Consider the following 23,672-nt stretch of genomic DNA (forward strand, 5'->3'; position numbering starts at 1 on the left):
AGATGAGTTTTCACTCATCTTCCTTTAGAAGCTCTGCCTGATTCTGTTACCAGGCTTCATGTTATAATTGAAAACCAAAATGCTCTGAGGTGAATGTAAGTCTATGTTTTTGGGAGACGCCGATGTATTTCCCCATCAGAGAATTTATACAACTTAAGCACTTAAAGGAAAGAAAATTGGTCCAAATCAGTTTTAAGACAGAAACGGATTGCTGCATTAAAACCAGAGAAGCTTGCTCACTCTCAGAGCAGCTCTAAGACCAAATTAAAAGAACAAGTCAAAAATCTAAAAGAGCCACAGGAAGATTTTAGTTGTCTTTTAGCTAAACTATAGAAAGGTATTTATATTTTTCCTACTAAGTAAGAGCCTAACAAATGTTAGTTGAGCCTGCAATCAATGGTATCATCATGAAGAATTCCTACTGGGCACTAAATTACTAATATAGCAGAACTAGTTAATTAATTGTTATATTAGTTCAGAAAACAACTGATGCAGACAGGTTTATTAGGCTGTACAGAATATTTGAAGTGATGGCAAAAGGCTGCTCTGGAGGAAGGGTGAAACAAAGATACAAATGCCAAAATTTCAGTAATAGATCTTTTTTATAAACAGCAATTTGGTTTGACTGGCATCAGCTTTTGCAGAAATGTTCTTTTTGTAATGAAGTCTCAAATATTTTAGGCTAAACAAAGCCAGATAGGTAACGCTAAAATAGGACTTTACTATGGAAGAGAGATCATCTCTCTATAGCTAATACTGAAACTCATTTTCCTTTTTGTCTGCTTTGTTAAAAGGAGTTTCAATTGTTGTTCCTACTTTCCAACTGTGAATGTGTTCCCAGAGCAACCTTATCAAACAGAGGAACTAGAACTGTACACAGTGGTGCATCTAGTAGCTTTGTCCTGTCATCTCTTCCTGTCCGCTGCCGCAGCTCTTCTTTCTTTGTTCTTTACTGTCGAATGTCATATGGGAAAAATAGTACCGTAAACACCTGAATACTTTAATTTGTTAAATAAACACAGTTTACAGGAAACCTCTAGTGAGATGACATCATTCTGATTTAGTAACCAGAATTAAGTAATTCTTAATTGGTAATGAGATTAAGTAATCTCTGTAGGGCTGAGAGACGTCTTTGTGATTATTTTTATACCTAAGAACTATGAGCACTTATGGGACCATAAAAACTTAATAGCAGAACATCAGAAGAAGATCATTATATGCCAAGACGCTCTCCAAGGATTATTTGAATCAACATGCCCTGCTTTTGCCTGACAGCCCTTCGTGGAAAGAACTTTGCTGTGGAAGTACCAGTTCTTGTTCACTTACAAGCAAATATTTAAAACAGTAGGAAAGTAAGTAATGTTTATTGAAGACTGTCCCACTTAGGTGAAACTTTCACCACTTCTTCACATTAGCTTCTTGTATCCCTCGCCAGCCTTCCTTCTAACAGCATCATTTAACTTTCAGGACTAGTTGCAATGTTACTGTGTCAATGTGATGCAGAATGCTACCTTATTGCCAACCAGCGCTTCATCTTCCCACACGCAAGGTAGTAGTCTCACACAGGCAGGAAGTGCTCTGAAAACATACGTAATGAACACTTCTTTCAATGAAAAAAGAAAAGCAGAAGACCTAGTTTTAGTGCAGTGCCCACAAAAGCCCTTACCATACATTTTACAGCAGACATCAAAGACAAGCTACTTTTTCTCTGGCAGAAATTGCTTATTTTCCTGTTACTTTCTTCTCAACCAGCATTTGTATGCTTTACTTTTAATTGCAAACATAGATTTTAAGTTCTGTAGGGCAGAACCCCTGTTGTTCTTTCATGTAACCAATCTCCCCCATCAGCACTTCCTGTAGTGACTATTTTCAAGATGTATTTCTTTGACATTGCCTTTGACAGTGCACACCTTCCTAAGTAAGAGCACAAGAACATCTTCTCAACACAGCACATTTTTCCCCTGGAAATTTGTGAAAGATGTAATTATGTAACTTAGTGCCATAGGTGCAAACTATTTATAGGGAAGTTGTGGCTGCCCCATCCCTGGCAATGTTCAAGGCCAGGCTGGATGGGGCTTTGGGCTTTGAGCAACCTGGTCTAGTTGAAGGTGGCCCTGCCCATGGCGGTGGGGTTGGAACTTTAAGGTCCCTTCCAACTCAAGCCCTTCTGTGAGTCTATGATACTGTGATTTACAGTTTAGGTAAATGTATCTTTTAAGTATGAACTCCCATGATTCTAGGAGTCATGCAGGGAAGCATGATTTTGTATTTTCTGAGCATTCCAAGAACCATACATTTAAAAAAATAATTAAAATGACTAGAAAATGAAGGGTTGTGTGATAAAACCAACTGACATCGATGCTGTGATATCTTGATCTTGTTCTTGGGCACTTTGTTAATTGACAGTAAGGAGTTCATTCAGTAGGTCGATTATCTGCTGTGATTATTTTGTGAAAGTCTCAGTAACACCACCTCCATGGATTTATATAGATGTACCAGAATCATTTCTTGTGACTAGACTATGATTCAGAATTAGCTATCAGCCTTTTCTAAAGCAGCTCTTTTGTGGCTTCATTCGAGAATGTTTAGGTTAAGATTTCCACAGATTTGTGCGTAGGTATACATCCCCTTACTACAAGAAAATCACATAAAATGAGCTTAGTCTTTTTATACATATATACATACGTATAACGTAAAGCAGACTGTACTGAACATAGTGGCACTGCACTCCTATGAAGTTACTCATGTGTATATATAATTTGCAGGTTTAGATTTAAGAGACTGATTCAGAATTAACTGGGATAAGGTTGGGTTTTGGGTTTTGTCCCCCCTTCCTGAAAGCAGCTCTCTTTGCTTTACTACAAAAACATCATGCTATTGCTTCTGAAACGGCAGATGCTACCACAATTGTAATTGCCTGTTATGCTGTGAAGAAATCTAATTAAACTCACTTATTTGTACCTATTAACCAGTCTCTTTAAATGCAGATAAAAGACTGTACCACAAGGTAAAACAGAAGTACAGAGCGTGGTCTGCAATTCAGTAAGAGAAACAACGGATATTTCAGGTAATTACATTTACCTCCATTTTCCTGCTACTGCCAGTTAGCATTAATGGTGAACGTAAATGACTGTAAATCACTATACCTAGCCACTACTCCAGACACAATTCAGACTGTTTGCATGATATTGGACATGGCATTTCATCTTTCACATACTTAAAAACAGTGGAATTTTTGTATTGAGGGTACATTTACAGATCACAGCATGGTTTGGAGGTATAATATGCAAGAATGATAAAACAACGTTTGCTAAAGTGCAAGGAATAACTTGCAGGTTTCTCTTGAGACCCAGGATTCTTGAGCAGTTTTATGGATATGAGCAGCATTTCTTACACCACAAAATTTAGAACACTTAAGGCTACAGTTGTTTCCTAAGAAAAAATTCTGTAGAAAGCTCTAAAGCAAAAGAGGCAGGCAGGATGCTAATCCAGGATGATTTAGTGAGTGGTCTAATGCAAAAGTTCATCTGGTGGAATTTGCTGCACTACCTAACCTAAAGCCTTCACTCCACGCTTTGCTCTGTTTCACATTGGATAGCGTTGACTGAACTGGCAGAAGAGTTGTGCTGCCTTACTATTGACATCACCACATCACTTCTTGCTTTCTTTGAGGGACCTGCACTGCTAGGCTGAATCTGCTGACAAAGTATTCATGCTTAGAATCATAAAATGATTTGGGTTGGAAAAGACCTTATTATCATCTATGTCCCATGGGCACCACACACTAGACCATGTTGCCCAAGGCTCTGTCCAACCTGGCCTTGAACACTGCCAGTGATGGAGCATTTACCACTTCTTTGGGTATGGCTTATACTATTTCAGGCTTCTGTATTTAAAAATCAAGGCTGTTGATAAGCTAAAAACTTGTGGCTTATAGCCATGATAGACACACTTCTGTAAGTCAGTGGGTGGCTGTAGGAAAAAGGGGTTTCACCCAATTTGTGTGACTTCTTCAGGATGCCATGCCACCCTCACACCTCGTGTGTATCCATCACTCATCCACCACTGTGCATGCAGCTATTGAGTGCTGAGCTGCCTCTGTGCCCTTCCTGGTGAAGGGAGCACAGTGGGGCCTGATCTCTTGTTACCTCAGCATAAACCTGCGCCCACATGGTTTTGTACTGCCCTCAGCGACAGGTACCTCCACAGGCGCCACCCCGGCTGCCCGACCTCCGCCTGGCACAGATCCCACTGGTACGGCCAACACCCTGCTTCCTTAAGGAGCTCCGCTGTCAGGCTACCCTGGAAGGTGCCATTTCCCCCCAGGTGCCCCATTCCCCCGCCGCGCCCCCCACGCGGTCGCTCACACTTCGGCGCAGCTCGGCGCTCCGCACGCCGCGGAGAGGTGCGGCCGAGCCCCTGCCCCGCGCAGCCCCGCCTACCGCAGGGCGAGGCCGCTCTGGGCCCTGCGCGGTACCTGCGCGCATCGCTCATCTTCTGCCCTCCCTCAGCTCGGAGCGGCGGCCGCAGAGCCGCCCCTCTCCCCGTGATTTACCCCACCGACCCCCGCCCACCCAGGCACCATCTTCCCCCTCCCGCCCCCCACGACGGGCCATGTCCGCGGCCGCCGGAGAGGAGCAGCCTGGTCCCGCCCCCCCCCGCCGGGAGGCGGGCATTGGGCGAACCCGCCTGTCACTTCGCAGCGGCGCCGCGCGCGGGTTGGCTGCTGGCTCTGCCAGTCAGCGGCGGGACCGCGCCGGCCCCTTGTTGTCACGGCGCCGTGCGGGGCTGGGGCTCTTCGCGCCGCCGCCGCCGCCGTTGTTGCTGCCGCCGCGGGTGCCCCGGCGGGGAGCGATTTCCCGGCCTCATCACCCGTTCTCCCGGCGCGGGAGGAGGCGCCCTCGCCATGGCCACCAGCACCACCGGCTCCACGCTGCTGCAGCCCCTCAGCAACGCCGTGCGGCTGCCCGTGGACCAGGTGAGGATGGGGAGGCGCCTGCTCCGCTGCTGCCTCCCGGGGGCTCGCCGGGGAGGGGCGACGCTGCTCGCCGTACCGTGCGAGCGCCCCCCTCTTTGCGCTGTCCCGTCCCGCCCCATCCCCCCCGGGCCCCTCCACCCCCACCCCCCCCCGCCCCCGCTGGGCGCGGGGCCGTGCGGCGGGTGGCGGTTTCTCTCACACACCCGCGGGTGAGGGGATCTGGGCGGCCGCGGCCCGCGGGGGGGCGCCGGGGCGGGGAGCCGCGCTCCGCGTGCAGGTGCGCTCTCGCCGCACGCCCGCCCCGCGCCCGCCGGTTCGGCAGCGCGGCCGCCTCCCGCCGTCGGAGCGCGCTCCCGGGGTCAGGCCGCGGGGCTGCGCGGCGCCGCGCCGAGCCGGCTGGTTGGGGTCCCACTGCGGCCAGATGTGGCTCCGCAGCTGGGCGCGGGGCTGGTGTTGGCTCGGCAGGGAGAAGGGTGGGCAGTAACGGCCAGCGCAGTGTGCTGTGCCTAGGTGCGCCTGCCGGTGATGTTTACGTGCTACCTTAAACGATACTGTGTGTTGCACGCAATGCTGCGGGGAATTTTGTATGTACTTCGTAGGCAGAGCGCTTCTGTGGTGTCTTTTGTCCGAGTGACATAGAAATTCCTGAAGGTTGTTAATCCTGTCGTTTGCAGTGAACATCAGAAGATTACAAAGATGGGGAAACTCAGGTTTGCAGAGTTTAGTGACTGAAGTTGTACAAGAATGTTTGTTTATGGAGAAAGTGGTCTAAATCTCCTAAATCTACAGAATCTTCACGTGTTTGTGAGTGCATAAGTAAAGTAACCTTTAAATATTCTTACAAATATTTTAGTATCATGAAATTACATGTGAGGAATTCTTACTAAAATTCACATTTCCATTAATGTATGAATAAATGAAACACATCAAGGGAAACAACCTGTGCTTATGTAGAGAGTATTTGGTGGTTTGGGTTTACAAAATATGCTTAATAAGTGAGATAAAAGTAACTGGAAGCTAAATACAGAGGAAGGAGCATTCTAGTGAATGAATTTTGGAAGTGACTGAATTATTCTTTCTCGCCTTCCATCTTCCTCAACCATTTGTTTGAACGGAACCTTAGATTAAACATGTCCATGAAAAAGGATCTGGAAAACTGACAAAAGTGGGGCAAGTTGAAACTGAGCTCACTGCGATGGAACAGATAGTGTGCACAATGTGCAGCAATACCTGCATCTGGGATCAGTGGCACCACATGGCTTGGTGCCTCAGGCGTGAAGGCTGAGAGTTGGTCTTGGCAGGTGCCGGACACTTCTTTCTATAGAGTGTGTAGTTTTTGCAGGGTCCTGTAGAAGGTAAACCAAGAGATGACCATCCTTTTATGGTGTGATGCTGGTGTCTTATAATTATGGGTGTTCATTGTAGTGGTCATAAATTTAATTGCTTCATGACGTAGTGCAGCTTCTACCAAATCTATTTTAAATGTTGTGGATGTGATATTTTGATGATAATAAAGTTATTTTTTATCAAAGCCTGGAAAACTTCCCTGTATTGGACATTTCACAGCAGATGCTCCTGTAAAATGAAGATGTTTTTCTGAAATACTAGTTGAGCTCTGTTGAAGCTTTTGGGGATAATCACAGTGGAGGGTGGCTGAACACACGGTCTAAAAGATTTGTTATAAGCAGTTAAAAATCCTATGTACTTTTTGTTTTTAGACATTAGTGGACTGTACATAATATGGGTCCAGTTGTGTATGAAGAGCGCCGATTTTGACTGGAGTGTAAACTGGAGTTACAAAATTACGCTGCATTGAGGAGAATGCATCTATAACTGATTAAAAGAAAGAAGGCAAAGTTAGCTTTTTGTAACCTCAAAGAGTCTATCTTGATAGTAAATTTGTAATACAGAAAGAATATGAAATGTGTTCAGTGGAATCAAATCAAAGGCAGTGAAGGAGAGAATGAGGGCAGAGAAGGAAAATGCTGATACTCTTTGGTGTGTGTGCTCAAAGATTATGCATGGCATTTGGTGGTATTACATGCATACTCTGTATGAAAATGTAGCAGTGCTTTGAAAACAAAACAAAAAAAGGGGTTCTGATTAGTAGTTTGTTTTTACTTGATCCTAATCTGTACAGTGACTAGAGCCAGACCAGTACGGCAGGTACCTAAAATAGGCACTCCAGAATAACACCAGCACTCAAATAGATGGAGGTGAATGGGGTTTGTTTCTCCACTTCCGTGTTCAGTTTTGACCACAAGTAGATACGAACCTTTATATGCAAAATGTTGAGATTGTGATTTATATTTAAGTCATTATGGTCTATTTATCCTCCTACAAAGTTTTAGTGAAGGGAAAGACACATAGCTCTAGGAGGATAAATCCAGATAGCATGTGTCAGTGTTACTCAACTGTTCAAACAAGTGGATGTCAGAACCTTGCCTATTTGGCAGTGAATGGAAGTAGAAATTTCAGTTACAGGTGAAGCTGCTGTCTTTACCATTGAGCTAATTAGATCCATAACATGTGGATCGAGTGTGAGAAATTTATTACTTTTTGACTTGGTAGAACTGGAGGCACAGTTTTGTTTGAGAGTGGTGGTGGTGGTGAGCTAGTTGGAAGTTAGTGTGAAAGATGAAGGATGACAGCTCCAGCAGAGCCATTTGACACACCTGTAAGAACAGCCTCCTCTATATGCCTGACTGCATTACAAGAGAAAAGCCTTGTTAGTTTAACAGATTGCCATTCCTAGACTTTTCTCTGGTACTAGGCTACTAGTTCACTAGAGGAATGGAGAAGAACTTGCTTTCTACTGCTGTTCTCTGTGGCCCGCAACAAGGTGGTATGTGATAATTTTTCACTACATTAACCCTTCTTTTGGCTCTTATTTTGTCTGGCACCAAGTTAACTGAAATGGCTACTTGGAAAAACTCCTTGGATAGGCTTCTTGTTCCAATTTTTCTGTTGTTATTTTCAGTTGTTTGGTGCAAGGCAAGTTGTTTGGTGTGAACAAGAACCTACAACAAACTTGCACGTCTTTCTTTTGTGTTTTGTTACGGGGGGTGGGGGGGTGGTGGGTGGTGGAATGAGTCCATGGGGCTGAAAAGTCTCATAAGAACTCTCTTTTCACTTCTTGGAGAGCCGACGTTTGCTACTGTGCTGGTTTGAGCTGGGATTGAGTTAATTTTCTGTGTAGTAGCTAGTATGGGACTGTTTCAGATTTGTGCTGGAAACAGCGTTGATAACACAGGGATGTTTTCATTACTGCTGAGCAGTGCTTACATAAAGTCAAGGACTTTTCTGCTCCTCCCCCCCCCCCCCCCCCCCCCCCCCCCCCAGTGGGAAGCCTGTGGGTGCACAAGGAGTTGGGAGGGGACACAACCAGGACGGCTGACCCAAGGGATATTCTGGACCACATGACGTCATGCTCAGCATATAGAGCTGGGGAAAGGGGAAGGAAGGGGGGATGCTCAGAGTGATGGTGTTCTGTCTTCCCAAGTCACTGTTACGTGTGATGGAGCCCTGCTTTCCTGGAGATGGCTGAACAACTGCCTCCAGTGGGAAGTAGGGGATGAATTTCTTATTTTGCTTTGCTTTACCTATTAAACTGCCTTTATCTGAACCCCTGGGTTTTCTCACTTTTCCAATTCTCTTCTCCATCCCACCAGGGCAGAGCGAGTGAGTGGTTGCGTGGGGCTGAGTTGCTACTGTTGCTACAACAACTTCTAGGCAAAGGAAGCATGCTTTCAAAAACTGTGTCACCTTAGGTCCTTAAAGTTAATGAATGAGTGAATGAATGCTAATGTTCCATAGTATTTCTTCTGTCTTTTTAGGAGATGGAGGGAATAAAAGTAGCTACGTCCTTTCCATCCCCGACAGCTAAAGGGGAGTATGGGAAGGGTTATCATAAAAATGTGTCTGCTAAAGAATCTTGTGATGCATTCATTGAGGTTATAATTTGAATTATTTTATTACAGTTATATCTCTTGCCTAGCCTTCTGTTTCATCCTATCTGTACTCATGTCATATTTGTGTGTCTGCTGCTTTCCTCTTTCTCTGAGGTGAAGCCTGACAAATGACATTGGTCTGTTTCTAGTTCTGGCACTATCTTGCTGATTGTTGACAAATGATTTCTCTTGATGACATGTCGGCTTACCTGTCATTAAATTGGATCTACTTAAATTTGCTGTGAGATGAGAATGTTTCTAGGAGAGCAAAGCTTTCTTTTTGGCTTTAGGTCTCTGGGGTGAGTTCAGAAAATAATCTTTGCATCCTTCCACCAGAGGGAGCAAAACTTATAAAGCTGAAGATGGGCAAAAATTATAAGGGTTACTACTGCCCTTCATTTGCCATAGAAACAGATAACTGTAGTAGAGGAACAGCTGAGCTGGGGAGATAGGAGACTGATTACAGCGACTTATGCACATCAGCTTTTTGCATGGGTTGTTGAAGAGACTGATCTTGAGATCCTGAAATATGGTCTGAGCAACTGGATCAACTAAGCTAACTTCAGTGTTTATCTTCCAGATAAGAAGAGTATGGCTCCAACTCCTAGTATTATAGCTGTGTGAAGATATGCAGACTGAACAGAACATCATGCTTATGGTTATGCACTTCAATTAAAATACAGGATGTAAAGATAAGCAGTGTTTTTTCAACAAAAATAAATAAAAAGTCTGTGCTGTTTCTGCACTTTTCTCTTCCCCCAGTATTAATTTTAGCTTTTATTTGAATAAATTTGCTCATTGGTGTAGAATAATTTTCTACATGAGTGTCATCAACCTTCTTTAATCAGAATAGGCATAAAAATCCAAGCCCTCCTACACATGAACTGTATAAACCATGTGAACTTCCTTCAGTTAGTGATCACAGGTGTGTCTGCTGCATCTACATCTCTGCGTAATTTTCTGTATATGCTTCCTTGTGCAGATGGTTATCTGGGTTGCTTTCAACATGCCCTAACGCACTCAGATCCACGTACAAGCATTTATCATTGATGTATTCTGAGCCTTTGTGGTTCATGTTGTACATGTGATAAGCAAGATGTACCTGCAGTGCTTTTACTTTATTTCGATGCTTTTTGAGATGAGCCACAGCTATAGTTTGGGTAAAAGGCCTGGCTTGGAGGTGCTGTAGGTAATCATGTTGCTGAGAAGCAGTATGTGCCTGATTTGCCTGCAGGGAACACTGGATGTGTCTCCTGGTTAGATCTCTTATTTCAAAGTTTTGGGCATTAGTGATGCCTCTGCCTCGTATGTTTTCTGCCAAGGCAAGCTAATGTAGCCTCCTGAGGACTGAAATGTTTTAATCTGATAAAAACCTTTTTGTCTAAACATGGAGTGGAAATCAAAAAGCTTGTCCAGTATAGCTGTCCAGAATTTAGATGGCCTAATACTTGTCTTAAGCGTTATGAAACTATAAGAAAGAATTAAGTTTTATTCTCTTTCACTATTGATTCTTATACCCTTGTGTGTAGCCGTGAAATACGGAGCTGCATATTATTGATTTTTTGGATGTGACCCGGGAAACTTAGGAGTAATGAAGTGAGTAAAAGTAGCATAGATGGGTGTGTAAAATCCAAATTTTGAAGATAAGGGAGTGGTAGGATAAAACACTTGTACCCCTTCTTTGCTGTGTATTTTCCTCATCCGCTGCTAGCAGCTGTCAAAAAATGAAGGATGGATAGCAAAGCATGATTTCCCATGACAACAGGTGGAGATTCCAGTTGTGAAAAGAAGCTGGGAAGAGTCCTATTTTCCATTCTGTATGTGCTGTTCTTAATCATAGAAGTTTTTAATTGTTTGGATTTACTAGTGAAGTTTTTATTGGTTTTTAAACTTCCCTTTGAACTAGTGGAAGGGAAGAAATATATCATTAGAAGGGTCCTAGTCTTTTTGCAGGGACACCTTTCCCAGATTTTAGTATTGGTGTTTAGATGTTGACTAAACTCTCCAAGTACTGTTTGTTGAAATTACTCTGCAATGAAAAATGTGTAGATAAGGGTGAAACAAGAAAAAAAATTGGCAAGAGAAAGTGACTATCTTGAAGGAAGGAGTGGAAACTAATGAACGGAGTTGGTAAAGAAAATAGATATTGATTGCAGAGTTGGAAAAGTGAGCTGCTTATTAAGTAGTAGAAAGATTTAATACAAGAAAGAAATAACTCTAATTCATGTTCATTAATGTTGTGTGGATGTAAAGTGTAGAGCTACTTCTATTTAATTTTTAGGGAAGCAGCAGTGAATTTTCGGTCTGATATGTTATCACACACTTTCATACTGGGTATGTTTTCTCCAGGCTTTTGTGAAGCAGTGGAAAAACTCAAATATAATTACAGCCCAGTGTTTTTACAGTAAGCATCTAAAATAAACAGTCTTTACCCAAACATAGTCACCTCCTTTGTTTTGTCAGATTGTTTTTCGCATCCTTAGGCAATTTATTTAGGTGTCGAACGTGTGAACACTTACTGACCTATGTTCTCTATAGTACAAACCATTTCTGAATTCAAAATGTGGTTTAGGAATTGCTACAGAAATACTGCAGTCTTGGGATGTTGAAAAGAAATGCTGGAGTGCCCAAAGAACAGACTAATAAAAGAAAAAATAGTAAGGCATAAGGAGTCACTTCCTGAGTACATGGCTACCACTGTGTTGCTTTCTGTTTGAAGTGTTACTGTTGTAAATCTACTCTACTGCAGCTATGTAGATCTTTTACTTCTGTAGTCTTTTTCTTGGGTATGTGCTGACTTAAACCAAGAGTTCTGAAAACTGATAAAACTGAAATGAATTAATTATCCTTTTCGTTCATTAGCCCTGGTATTTGCTGACTTTAGCTCCTGATTACCTGTTCCTGTGTTGACCTAATGAAGCACTTGTGATACATCCTTTGCAGCCTGTTGTCTTCACATTTACTGTTTTGACTGTGCTTTTCCTGAGTAACAGTTGCCCAGGCCTTTTTTCCTTGTTTTCCAAGCCTTTGAACAAGGAAGTCTATCTAGACTGTGGGCGTTTACCTTCTCCTGGAAGGTGAGAAAACCAGCACATACCCAGGTGAAAGCCTGTTTGCTTAATGTGTGCATCTTTACAGTGTTTATTTTACAATGAATGTTGATGCGGTTCTTCAGTATAGGTATTCCATTTTCCTTCATTCCTTTGGAAAGTACTTTAAATTCAACAGTAGTTATCATTATAAGTCTTGTAGCCCTTGCTCAAGTGAACAGAGCTGTTTGGCAGTTTCAATTTGTCTGCAAATTTAGATAAATGGTAGTTATGCCTGCACATCTTAAGTGATGCTTTTGGCAGCTAAGCCACCTTTTGCAGAAGAAAACATACATAGCTCTACCTTTTATTCTGGAATAACATATCCAAAGATGAAGAGCTATTTTGGTTTGGCTGTAATGGTGTAATTTGCTGCAGTTGGGATTTTGGTGCTTCCTTTTATTTCTAGTTAAGGTGGCCTAAGAAGGTGGTACTCTTATTCTGAAACCTGGCTTATAAGCACACTGGTTGTTTAGCTACAGTGGTATAGTCTATACTGGTAATGCTATCTGTATAGATCATTTAATCTTTCTGATTTGCTTTCTGGCTGGATAATGCTCTTGATTCTATTGCTTCCTGACAATTGTATATACACACATATATATGTGTGTGTGTATATCTATACATATATATAAAAATAATTCAGTGAAGACTAAGCATATCAGTCAAAGTGGACTGTTAATCCAGACTATAATGAATGGGTTTTTATTCTTCGTGATGGAAGAAAAACCTAGAAAGAAGTTGAGGCCACCATGAATCTACAGGAATTTATTAGAAGCCCAATGATGGCTACAGATCTGTAGAAGCTCTAGCCTTAGAACATGTTAACAAATTATTATCTGAATGTAAGAAGTTAGATACAATCTTTTAATATGGAAGCATAATTCTAAATGTCAATAAGATATTATAAAATAGAATTAATATGAAAAGCTGTAGCAGCTCAAACTGGTGTCCATTACTTCTGCAGGTTGCTTTGTATTGTAAATGTTTACAGGTGCTGCTTTTGTGATGCTTGAAGTCTTCGTAGGTGGCTGATTTCATGCTGATGATACCTGAATTGGGAAGAGCAGGAGGATAATAGACACGGAGGAGTAGAGAGTGTCTGAGTAGTTCATTCAAGGCAGAGCATGGTGAAGTCCTTTCTCTTCGCTCCCCCATTCCCTAGAACACTGAGAAGCTGACCATTTTAAAGATGGTGAATATTTGTTTTACTTGCTAATTAAAGTGACTACTGCTGTTACTCAGTTTCTGCAAGCTGTATGGACCTGAGAGTATGTTGCTTTCTGGTTTTTGTTGTTTTTTTTTTTCTTATTTTAAGATGGATTTCAGTTTCTCACATATCAGCAGAATATAATAGAAGTGAGATATAACTTAGTGGATACGGTGTCTGTTTCTGGTTGCATTTGAGAAGGATACCTCCTCAGATGATAGTTATTTTGCTTTATTTTTAAATGGCTGGGAAATTGTAATGTTTTTACTAAATTTCAGGCATTGTAGGGGTTCTCTGAGCATTAAAATAAAAACTTGCCATTCAAATACATGTTTGAACATCCTGTATACCTCTGATACTCAAGTGACAAAGAGATTTTGAGGTTAATCACTATGTGAATATGCGATAAAAGTCATGCTTCTGAGTTGGTCTTTGTTTTGGAACTGTGTTTTGCCAACATAATACCAGGCTGTTGTGTTCTGATATCGTAAACTCTTTTTTCCCTTGTAGTCTCAGATCTGCAACCCTTAACTGGCCAAACCAGTTTTTCCTCAACAGAGCAAGTGTTTGAGGTCCTTACTGTTTCTGTTTTGAAAACAAAACAAAAAAAACACAAGCAAAAACCCCAAGCCAATATTCTTAATCCAGTTTCACCTTTGAACCAATCTTGCTTCCTAGATTTTGGCTATTTCTGTGGGTAATTAGCTATTGTGTGTGACAACTTAGTATCTAGAATGCTGAATCCTTAAGAGCCCATCAGAGAGAATGTTCCTCAGTGACGGTCTTCCTATCCTATCATACAGTTTTTCCTTAGAATAATTCTGAGTAATGATTTAGAAAGCCCTGTTTGAGAAAGCTTATTGGATTTGATGCTCATTTATTGCACAAACCAGATTACTAGGATGTACATCATGTTCTTCTTGATGTCCTTCACTCTCTCCAGAGTACTTAACACTTACAAGCTAGAAACTGGAAGTTAATGCTGGAAATAGAAATACTATTATTAATGTCATGACTGTTTTTGATGTTTTGGACTGAAATGAAATTAGATGCATTTCCAATAAATGCTTTCTTGGAAAGAAAGCATTCAGAATCTGATGAAAAAGTCCTTACAGCTGCCAGTAAATTAATGTGAAGATGAAGTATATTTGTGCACCATTAAAGAGCTTTTGTTAGTGTTGTAAAAGTTGACTAATGCAAATGGTTAGAGTATGCACTTGAAGGAAGTGGCTGTTGTTAGAGGAGCTGTATTTGAAAATCTCATCTGAAAATGAGTGTCCCTTCACATTGGGGGCTGTATAAACATGCAGTAACACAGTCTTTGCTACAAAGAACACACTGCCTTAACATAAACATCTGATTCTACTCCAAAAAAACCACTGCTGCTTATCCTCCATTTCCTAGTATTTCATCCGTGAAGTGAGATTGAGACTTCAGGGCAGGAGTGTAAATTAGTTATATTTTCATCATGTATAACACTGGTTATTATTTGACCGAACAATGCATTTAAAGCATTGCCACAAGATCCATGATCTTTGAGTGGAAAGAAGGATACCTGTTTCTTCCTGTCAGTTAGAGAAGAAAGTCTCTGAATTACGCTGAAGTATCCTTCCACTTTATCAGATACTCTCGGGCTCTTCACCAGGGACTGTAGTGATAGGACAAGGGGTGATGGGTTTAAACTTCAACAGGGGAAGTTCAGGATAAATATAAGGAGGAAGTTCTTTACTGTGAGGGTGGTGAGGCACTGGAATGGGTTGCCCAAAGAAGTGGTAAATACTCCATCCTTGGCAGTGTTCAAGGCCAGGTTGGACAGAGCCTTGGGCGACATGGTCTAGAGAGAGGTGTCCCTTCCCACGGCGGGGGGGCTTGGAACTAGGTGATCTTAAGGCCCTTTCCAGCCCAAACCATTCTGTGATTCTATACCTGTGCCAGTGTCTCTGGACTTCTCTTTCTGACATTGCCCAATAAATTGAAGAAAATTACTAAATACTCTGTTTCTTGGAATTGCTTTTTTCAGCTTTACTGTGGATTTTTTTTTTTTTTTTAAATATCTGTGCAGCAATTTTCAGGACAGAGTTGGCAAGTTGATAATTGGTTTCAAATAATGATTATTCTCACTCTTCAGTTCTTAGTGGTTTAGCAGTAGGCAATTATTGGATAATTGTGCAAACTGTTTCATCCTTTTATACTGGATGAAGATTAGGAATTGGACAGAAGAAGATCCATCTTCACTGCTCTCTGGTTGCTGTGGAGAAAGATCAGCTGTCCTGTGCTATAAGTAGCTTTTTGTGAACATCTGTAGTTGTTTTGAATTCCTCAACTGACTGTTTTGTTGGAAAAGAGAAATGGCCTAACTGGCAGCAAGAACCAAGAATATCCTGACATTTGAGAAACAAGGTACAACTGAGGCTTCATTAATTGTGATAAGGTTTGGCAATTGTTAAAAGTATGTGCCAACAAATATGATGCTGGGAGGGGTTTGTGTTTAAAATCTTACTACTAAAATAGCCCTGTAACTCAGAAAAAATTCAAAGCCTCAGCTTCTCAGCTTGAAGATCAGTGCTTCTTGTTAAAGGAAATGTACATTATTCTGTCTTGATCTCCTAGCTCTTGCAAGAGCTCTTTTCAAAGTGGGGTGGGTTTGTTTTGTTTTGTTTTTTTTTTTTAGTTCATGTTCTAAAACAGGGTTTTAAAATGTGTTTTCTCTCTAATAACTATAGTTGCTGAAAAGTAGGGGTAAAGGTGTATGAATAGGAATACTACCCAATGCACCTTGTTTACTAACCTTGTCAGAAAGAGCAGGAAACTTGCATAATAACTTTGTTTCTGTAGTAGAGTGTGGGACCAAAAAAGGCTGCAGAGTGGGAAACAAGTAATGCTGGTATCTTACAGCTTAGAAAAACTGAATTCTGTGGAGGAAACATAGTATGGTGTGGCTAAATGGGCAGAAAACCCTAAATCTCTGGCTGCAGAATCATTGTCTGCACAGGTTCTTGAGTGTTCCCTAAGAAGCATCTTGCATTTTAAAACTGTTTGTTTAGGCTGTGTGTATAATCAGGTAGGCTTCAGTGCTTCTGCTTATGTTTGGGTCATCTTTTTCCGAAGCCTGTTTCAGCAGCAGTAAGAGCTAAACTGCTTTCTTAAAAATAAAATAAAAGGCTTTAAAAAAGTCCCACAAAACAAACAAACCAAAAACCTCACAAACCCCAGCCAACTAACCAGCCAAAAACTCCGTGTCACCTTTAATTCATCCAATGTGTTGAGGCCACCGGCATTCACTGCAGTTTACAAGTTTGAATATTGTTTTCCTTACGATCAGAGGAGATTCTTTAAAAAGGAGAAAATAAAGAAATGCAAAGCCAGGGTGACTTCTGACGGGTTCATATGGGCCATTGACATAAGAGACAGTAAAATGCCATATTCCTGAATTGCATTTTGTGCTCCACCCACTAGACCACTGCTCTTCCTTTGAGGTACTTCATAGACCATATTGTTGCTCCGAGTGCTGCTCCATGCCTTGCTAGAGCTAGTAAGCAAAACTTTATGCGGTTGTGTTGCTGCTTCTCAGTGGACTGTAGGCTGTGTGGGCCTGTATGATTAATTTGTGCCATCTAGTTTGGAATTATTTATATCAATAAAATTCCCTCACTGCTTTGGCTGCTTGTCTGAATGAGGCAAATGCCTTCTGTGCTGTGAAGTAGAAGGATTCTACTGCTTGGTTGCAATGATTGGCTTTTGACATTAAAGTATAGCTGATATGAAGAGGAAGCTTAACCTAAAATCTGAATTAGTGCATAAAAATTCTACATCCTAAAAATTAGTTTCATAGGAGAAATAATCTTTTCTATATTTCTTTTGAACATGGGCTTTAATAAACCATTAAAGAATTTTTTTAAGATGCTGCCTGTGTTGGAAGACTTCTAGCTGTTCAAATAAAATGTTTTGCCAAAACTTCTTCCTAATGTTGAAAATCCTTGTAGCAGTCAGTGACCTTTTTCGACTTTTCTTTTGCTTTACATAAAGAATTGATGCCTCAAACGCATTTTTTCCTAAGAAATAACTTTGTTTTTAAAAATGCATGGCATAAATTACAGTTAAATTTTTTAAGAGACTAGAATAAATGTCTTTAAAAGTTTTATTATAAACTTTCTATTGGCTTTTGCAAAGGTCATTCAAATGGAAAGCTTATGTAGATAGCTTAATGCAGTTAATGATATAACGGATTTGCATTTTATGTCGCTATTCCAAACACTGAAACTGTGAATTTGTGCTCATGTTTTAGTGTTACATTTGGCACAAAGTGTGCCTGTGAACTGCACTTGCCGTATGACTGGTTTTGCACTAAAATAGTGGACTGAACTTTTAAATTGCTAGAATACATACAGCAGGTTTTGTAGTAGCTTAATGTGTCAAAGTGGTATTTAACCCACACCTACATTAATCATTGCTGAATAAGTAGTGATGATCATTTGCATTATCACTGTAAAACTTTTATTCTTATGTGCACATAACTTTGCATTACACACCCTTCTCTATATATAACTTTGAGGTGTTACTCTTATAAGCTGTTGTTATGACCTGTATCTGAGGACAGGTAAAAAAACTCTGTTTAAGATTCTTACACGTGCTAAATTATGACTACTCAGGATGAAACTGGTCATTCCATGCCTCTCAGATTTTGTTTTCCACTAGAAATCCTCAGCTCCAAGTGGATCGGTTTTTTGGGATCTTTCTTGTTGTTTGTTTTTATTTTTAATTTTGACTATAAAACTGGAGCTGCTTATTGGAACAGGTTTTATGACTCTGGGGAGGCACGTTACACTTTGTTTTGAGGAATGAATCGTGCATCTTTGGGGAATGTGTAGTCTTTGTTCTTTGTGGGTGTTCTGCTCACATCTGACCAAGTTACGAGGTGTTTAAAAGTTGTATTTTGCCCATACTCACAATGTTTTAAGAGCTTGACATAAGTTTTCCAAGGGTATGCAAGTATACCACTCCCAGATGTTAAAGTTGCTGTATATAATGTTTGCCAACAAAATAACCACTTGCTTCAGTGCTTGGTTTTTGTGGAAGCTTTCAAGATGGCCATGTCCGGTTCTGGCCTTGTTCCTGCTCACTTGCTCTTTCAATGGCTCTTTGCTTTCTAGGAAGCTGGGTAATTTTTGTGCTCTATTTCAAGGCAAAGTGTGTATCTTCAGTTCTTCATGCATCTCAGTGTGGAGCTGTGTCAGCTCTGTACTGATCTGTGTGGATAAAGATGGGAGATGTAATTAGGAAAAGGCTGAATCTTAAATTCTGGCTTTGTTCAATTCATCAAGTACTGCAGTACAGGAGGAGTGTTTCTGTGGAATGAAGTGGTGGGCACTGAGGATCCAGTGTTGATGATATAATAATTTGGGGAAATACTGCTTTTGCCTAGGTGAGTCCATAGGCTAAATGTCCTCTTACGTTTGGAGTGGATCTTCTAGTTCAGTTTAGCCTGAAAGAAACCAGGTTTGTGTATTTGGACACCACTGTGCAATGCATGCCAAAGGATCTGAAGTAAGGACAATGGCAGGTTTGCTTCAGAAACCCTCTCCTAATCTGAGCTAAACCACGATGTAGATGTATGCGTTGTCTGGCTGCTGGAGTTGGAAGTGCCTGGGACAGAATCTGAGAGCCCACAGAGCCTGTTCCTCTTTCTACCACTATAGTATTGGCATGGGATTAAACTTATTTCTGTGTGGAAGTGAGTATATTTTTCAAATAGCTGAAGTGGTAGAAATCTGTGCTTTGGACTGCAAGTCACAGGTAACTGCACACTGAGAAGTTTTGACTTCATGGTGGAAATGCGGTGGTTTTCATTTCTTTCTAAAATATAAGAAATTAGATATTCAAAATGTTTACCGAGTGAATATATCGCCTGGGATAGCAGATGCTCAAAAATCAAAGCGTCAGATAGAGATTACCTCTGTGACTGTAACATAGCCTAGTAGTAGTCACAAACTCTTCCACATGAGCTCCTTCCCTTATTCAGAATATAAATCACTAGTAAACCAGATCTGGAGTGACCTAGAGAAACAATATAATGAAAATATGTCCGAGTGATGATAAATTTGCTTTCATTTTGAGTTACCTTGGGCCTGATTTATAGCCATGCTGGCTATTTAGAATAGCAGCTGAAATTGCATTTTCAAAGCACAGTCCAAGTTAAAGTTGTATTGAAAGTATTGACTGAAAAACAAGGCACTAAAGTGTCTGAGATTTGGCATCCAAAGTTAGTGGGCATTTATTTTACCCTTTTTCATCATTGCATGCCAGACACCCACCTTTAGAACATGAATGGGAATACCGATCTTGCGAAGTTTACACTTATTGTATGTAGTCTTCCCACGCTATGGGCAGATCTGCATGGGGAAATGTAAGGGTTTTGTATTCAGTGTAGGATGCAGATGGTAAGTATTTAATGGGTCATAGGGTGAAAGTAAAAACTGGGCAATTGTCCATTTGCTGAATGAATCAGAAATCCTGCTGGGGAAAATGGAATAAAGCAGCAGAAAGAATATCATCGGAAGTAGGTATGTATAAAGGCTAAAATAAAGTTGCATGTCTTTCAGATCTGAAGTGCTGCATTGCTTGGTTTTCCATAGCTGTATTTAAAGCTTTGTGAGGATTTGATGTGATACAAGTCTGCAATACCATTGGTGCTTTGTAAGCCACATTTCAGTGTGCTGTGAGGCAAGTATAAGGATTGCATTGGTAGGAGTAGAGAAGGAATGCAGGGTGGTGTGTGAACATTGTGGTGATGTCCTTTATGTTTCCAATTACACGTATGTTTGTGCAGTTTTTGGGAGGAGCAGTTTAAAAATACCCACTGGTGGTTTTGGAGTCACTTACAAGGAAGGCTTTCAGAACAAGATTGTTCTGCTTCAGTCATTTAGTCATGTGTTCAAAACAGTGACATCATGAATTGATGTCTCTGGAAGTTTTGCATGTGGGGCTGGTCTAAAGGTATTCTCATAATACATTTTATATGAGGATTTTCCACATTCCTAAGCCTGCAGGCTCATCCTGAATTTTGGAATTCGGGATTTGTTGTTTTGCTTGTGTCTGCTCCTGTAGAGATGATGATACAGATCAGAGATGCCAAGCGCTTCTACCCTTTGCCTCAGTAGGACTGAGGTGATGAGTTTTCTTCTTTCCTGGGTCTTGCCAGTTTGCTTTGAGGGCTCATGGAAAAGGGCATCATGAGACATCAATTGGTAAATAGTCTGTAATGCAGGCAAAGAAGTGATGTCTGGACATTGCTGGTTTTAGTGAATGCTAACTTGTCTGCTTATGGACAGGTCTTCATGCCCATTTCTGCCCTCTATCTCTTAACCTCAGCTTTACTGCATATATGTCCCAGTTTTTAACCTTGGTTTCCCTCCCCCTTCTAGTCTGTCTAGGGTGTGAGTTCCTTAGGTCAGAAACATGCTCTGGGGTATACATAGCATGATTTCTGTAATAACTATCCAAAACAAATGTCGATGCAGAATGCACAGTTAATTATTTTTGCTTTCACTTTTTCTTTCTTGACCTCTTTTCTTAAAAACATTATTAGTTATTTTCCGTTTCAGTGGTTCATTAAACTTGACTGTTTCATATGAGACTTTTCCACTAAATCCACTCAAGTTACAAACCTTGCTCTGTTTCATTTGCATCATTGCTCATAAAGGAGAGAAAACAGGTCAAGTTATGCCCTGGAAGAATATTGCCTCATTTGTTTAGGATTTTTCAAACACAGTTAAAAGTATAATGGAAATGTGGGAGTAAGAGAATGGATAGCAAAGTGTATGGTTTAGTTTAGGGAACTGATCCTGTTAAAAACCACAGCCCTGCCTTCTGAGCCTCCTCTTTCCCTGGTAACGCCTAATGCTTGTGTAACTTGGCCTAATGGAAGGTTCAGAACAAGGGAAACTATCCTTTGATTTGCAAATGGGGAATCTATGCTATGATTACAAATATGAGACTTCTGTAGGTGGTTGGTATTATTTAGCTTCTACTTTAAATATAACCATGTTTGCATACTCTCACCCTTAACCCTTACCTGATGTTGCCTGAAGCTTGGCTGAAAAATGATGAAGGAATGGACTAGCTGAATTATAGTACTGGAGGTGTCTACCATGTTGCTGCAACCATTCATGTTGTCTGCTGTCATGAGCATGTCAGTATTGCCATTGTACCCTGTGGTACTAAGATTAAGTATATGTTTCAGCTAAGTGACTTCAAACAGGCATAAACGCTGTGCTAAGAGCTAGTCAAGCATGTGCAAGCTTCTTATACTGAAGTGCTTATGACCTGAAGCAGTGGTCCCCAAGCTGTTACTTGTGATGACATGTGATGCTGCTATTAGACACAGAAATTTGTTAGACAGTTTTCTATGCAAGATAAAAATCCATGGAGGGGGGAGATTTTCTTTTCTAAATAAAGAAATTCATCTGGCTTTTTGTAGCTTAAGCCAGTTTAGATAGCGGTTGCTGTATTTGAGAAAATTATTTCTTTATCATGCCCTTCCTGTTAAATTTATTTTAGGCCACAGAGTGATTCCTTTTACTCACTGGTGAGGTTGGTTTTTAGTTTTAATTCTACTTTTGCTTCCAGTGCCCTAATGTCTTTAAATATTTAGTATACAAGAGATTTTCTATCTTCTAGAATAAATGGTCTGAAGGGAGGAGGAATTTCTGAAACTATCCTACTTGAATGTGCAAGCAAGCTGTTTATCTGATTATGAGCCCTGCTTCTGCACAGGCCACTGAAGTGATGTGCCAGTGATTTGTGTAGCTGATATCTGTTTCAAAGTCATGCTGACTTAAAAAAAACAACCAAACAAAGAATGGCAAACTACTAAATAAAAACCCAACTCAGATCTTCACATTACTGGGAGAGTAGAAATGATTCCATGGTTGGTAGAGTGGTTTGGTATACAGAAAATTTGTAGGAAAATACTTCTTTTGTTTGTTTCTGTTGATTCGTGCACAGATTGCCTCTACACGTTTGATGTATCATTTCTTCTTTGCTGCTCAGGGGAGCACACGTCTGTGCTTTAGGGGGGAAGGGATCCCAGGAGAAGCTCTTTGAGGCTGACATGCTGTGCTGTGTGATAAGAGCCATTGCATAGGCAAAGGTTCTGCAAATTGCTTATAGTGTGCAGATCTGTTTATTCAATTTTATACACAAGTGTGTGAGAAACATTTTTCTTTTCTCTCTTATGCAGGTCAACTTTGTAGTGTGCCAACTGTTTGCCTTGCTTGCGGCTGTTTGGTTTCGAACATACCTTCATTCAAGCAAAACTAGCCCATTTATAAGACATGTTGTTGCAACCCTCTTGGGCCTTTATCTTGCACTTTTTTGTTTTGGATGGTAAGTTGCAATTCAATTCCATTTTGAGAGACTTGTAATTTTCGTTTCTTGTTTGCAGGGAAGCAAAGTTTTGTTATGAAGAACATGATTTCTTAATTCTGTGGGTTTAGCTGCTGCAAATGTACAGAAATCAGCTACAATTTCCTGATGTGGTGCACAAATATTGAAAAGTGTTCCTTTTGCAAACCGGTAACTAACATACTGTCTGCCTGTGGTTTCGGGAGGATGGAGTGGGTGCAATTTGTTTAATTTGTACCGGTTTTTCTGTAAACTTGCTTGAGAAGTATTCTCTTGAGGCACAGGTGTGATGACTAAGATAATGTCTCTTAAATACTCACTGCATGAGACACACTCGCTGTGTCTTTTTCTGAATACTGAATATAATCTGATTTGTGTAGGACGAGTTGCCAGAACTGCAGTACCTATGATGCTCCTAGTAATATAAAACACCTGGAAAGGAGCTGGCTTAGATTTGAGAGTTGTTTCTGTGTGGGTTTTTTCTTTTATGTTTTACAGGGAGGGTGTGGTGGTTTTGTTGTTTTGGGGTTGTTTTTTTTTTTAAACACAGGTTTTCTGTTTTTACATCTTGATCTTTTGACGGTGTAGCAAGCCAGAGTATTGGTAGGGCTAGTAAAAGGTCGGTGGGGAAGGGGATGCATTTAGTTTGGTGAATTTCTTTTTTCCGTAAAAATTACCTTACTAAATAGCTCTGATCTCCCCAAGATGGTTTAAGATTAATTGCCAGTTTTGTAAACAAAGTGCTTGCTCAGCTTCAAGTGTACAGAAGACTTATTTATACTATTGCAGAGTATTACTGAGCTAGGGGGAATTAAGCTGTTGTGCAGGTGGATTTACATGTGCAATTTACTTGTTTATATAATTCCATTAGCTCCCATATATTTCTTAAACTTTTGGCTGTGGTATTGTGCTTTGAGAGAACAACTTGATGTCAAAGACTGCCAGTTTTAGCACCAAATGAGGAGGATGATATGGGAGATAGGTGCTAGTGAGTGTGGTTTTTGTGACAGCTGTGTAAACTGTAGAAGCACATTCTGTATCCA

The 23,672-nt window shown here is 40.8% G+C and overlaps 1 protein-coding gene across 3 annotated transcripts in view; it reads left to right on the forward strand.

Annotated features, from left to right (window-relative positions):
* Positions 1 to 23,672, forward strand: part of MBOAT2 (membrane bound O-acyltransferase domain containing 2) — a 166,226-nt gene that overhangs the window by 71,048 nt on the left and 71,506 nt on the right. The window contains exons 1-2 of one of the 3 annotated variants that reach the window (XM_057431885.1): positions 4,734 to 4,978; positions 22,466 to 22,611. In XM_057431885.1, the coding sequence (XP_057287868.1) occupies positions 4,907 to 4,978; positions 22,466 to 22,611 (218 nt within the window). In that variant the 5' untranslated portion in view covers positions 4,734 to 4,906. Of the gene's footprint in view, positions 1 to 4,733; positions 4,979 to 7,591; positions 7,824 to 22,465; positions 22,612 to 23,672 lie in introns of those variants that run through there. The other 2 variants (XM_057431887.1, XM_057431886.1) reach the window with 2 other exon arrangements.

The sequence above is a fragment of the Pezoporus wallicus genome, unplaced genomic scaffold (genome assembly GCF_028554395.1).
Source record: "Pezoporus wallicus isolate ANWC-B61680 ecotype Strahan unplaced genomic scaffold, APGP_CSIRO_Pwel_v1 contig_161, whole genome shotgun sequence".
Taxonomy (NCBI): domain Eukaryota; kingdom Metazoa; phylum Chordata; class Aves; order Psittaciformes; family Psittacidae; genus Pezoporus; species Pezoporus wallicus.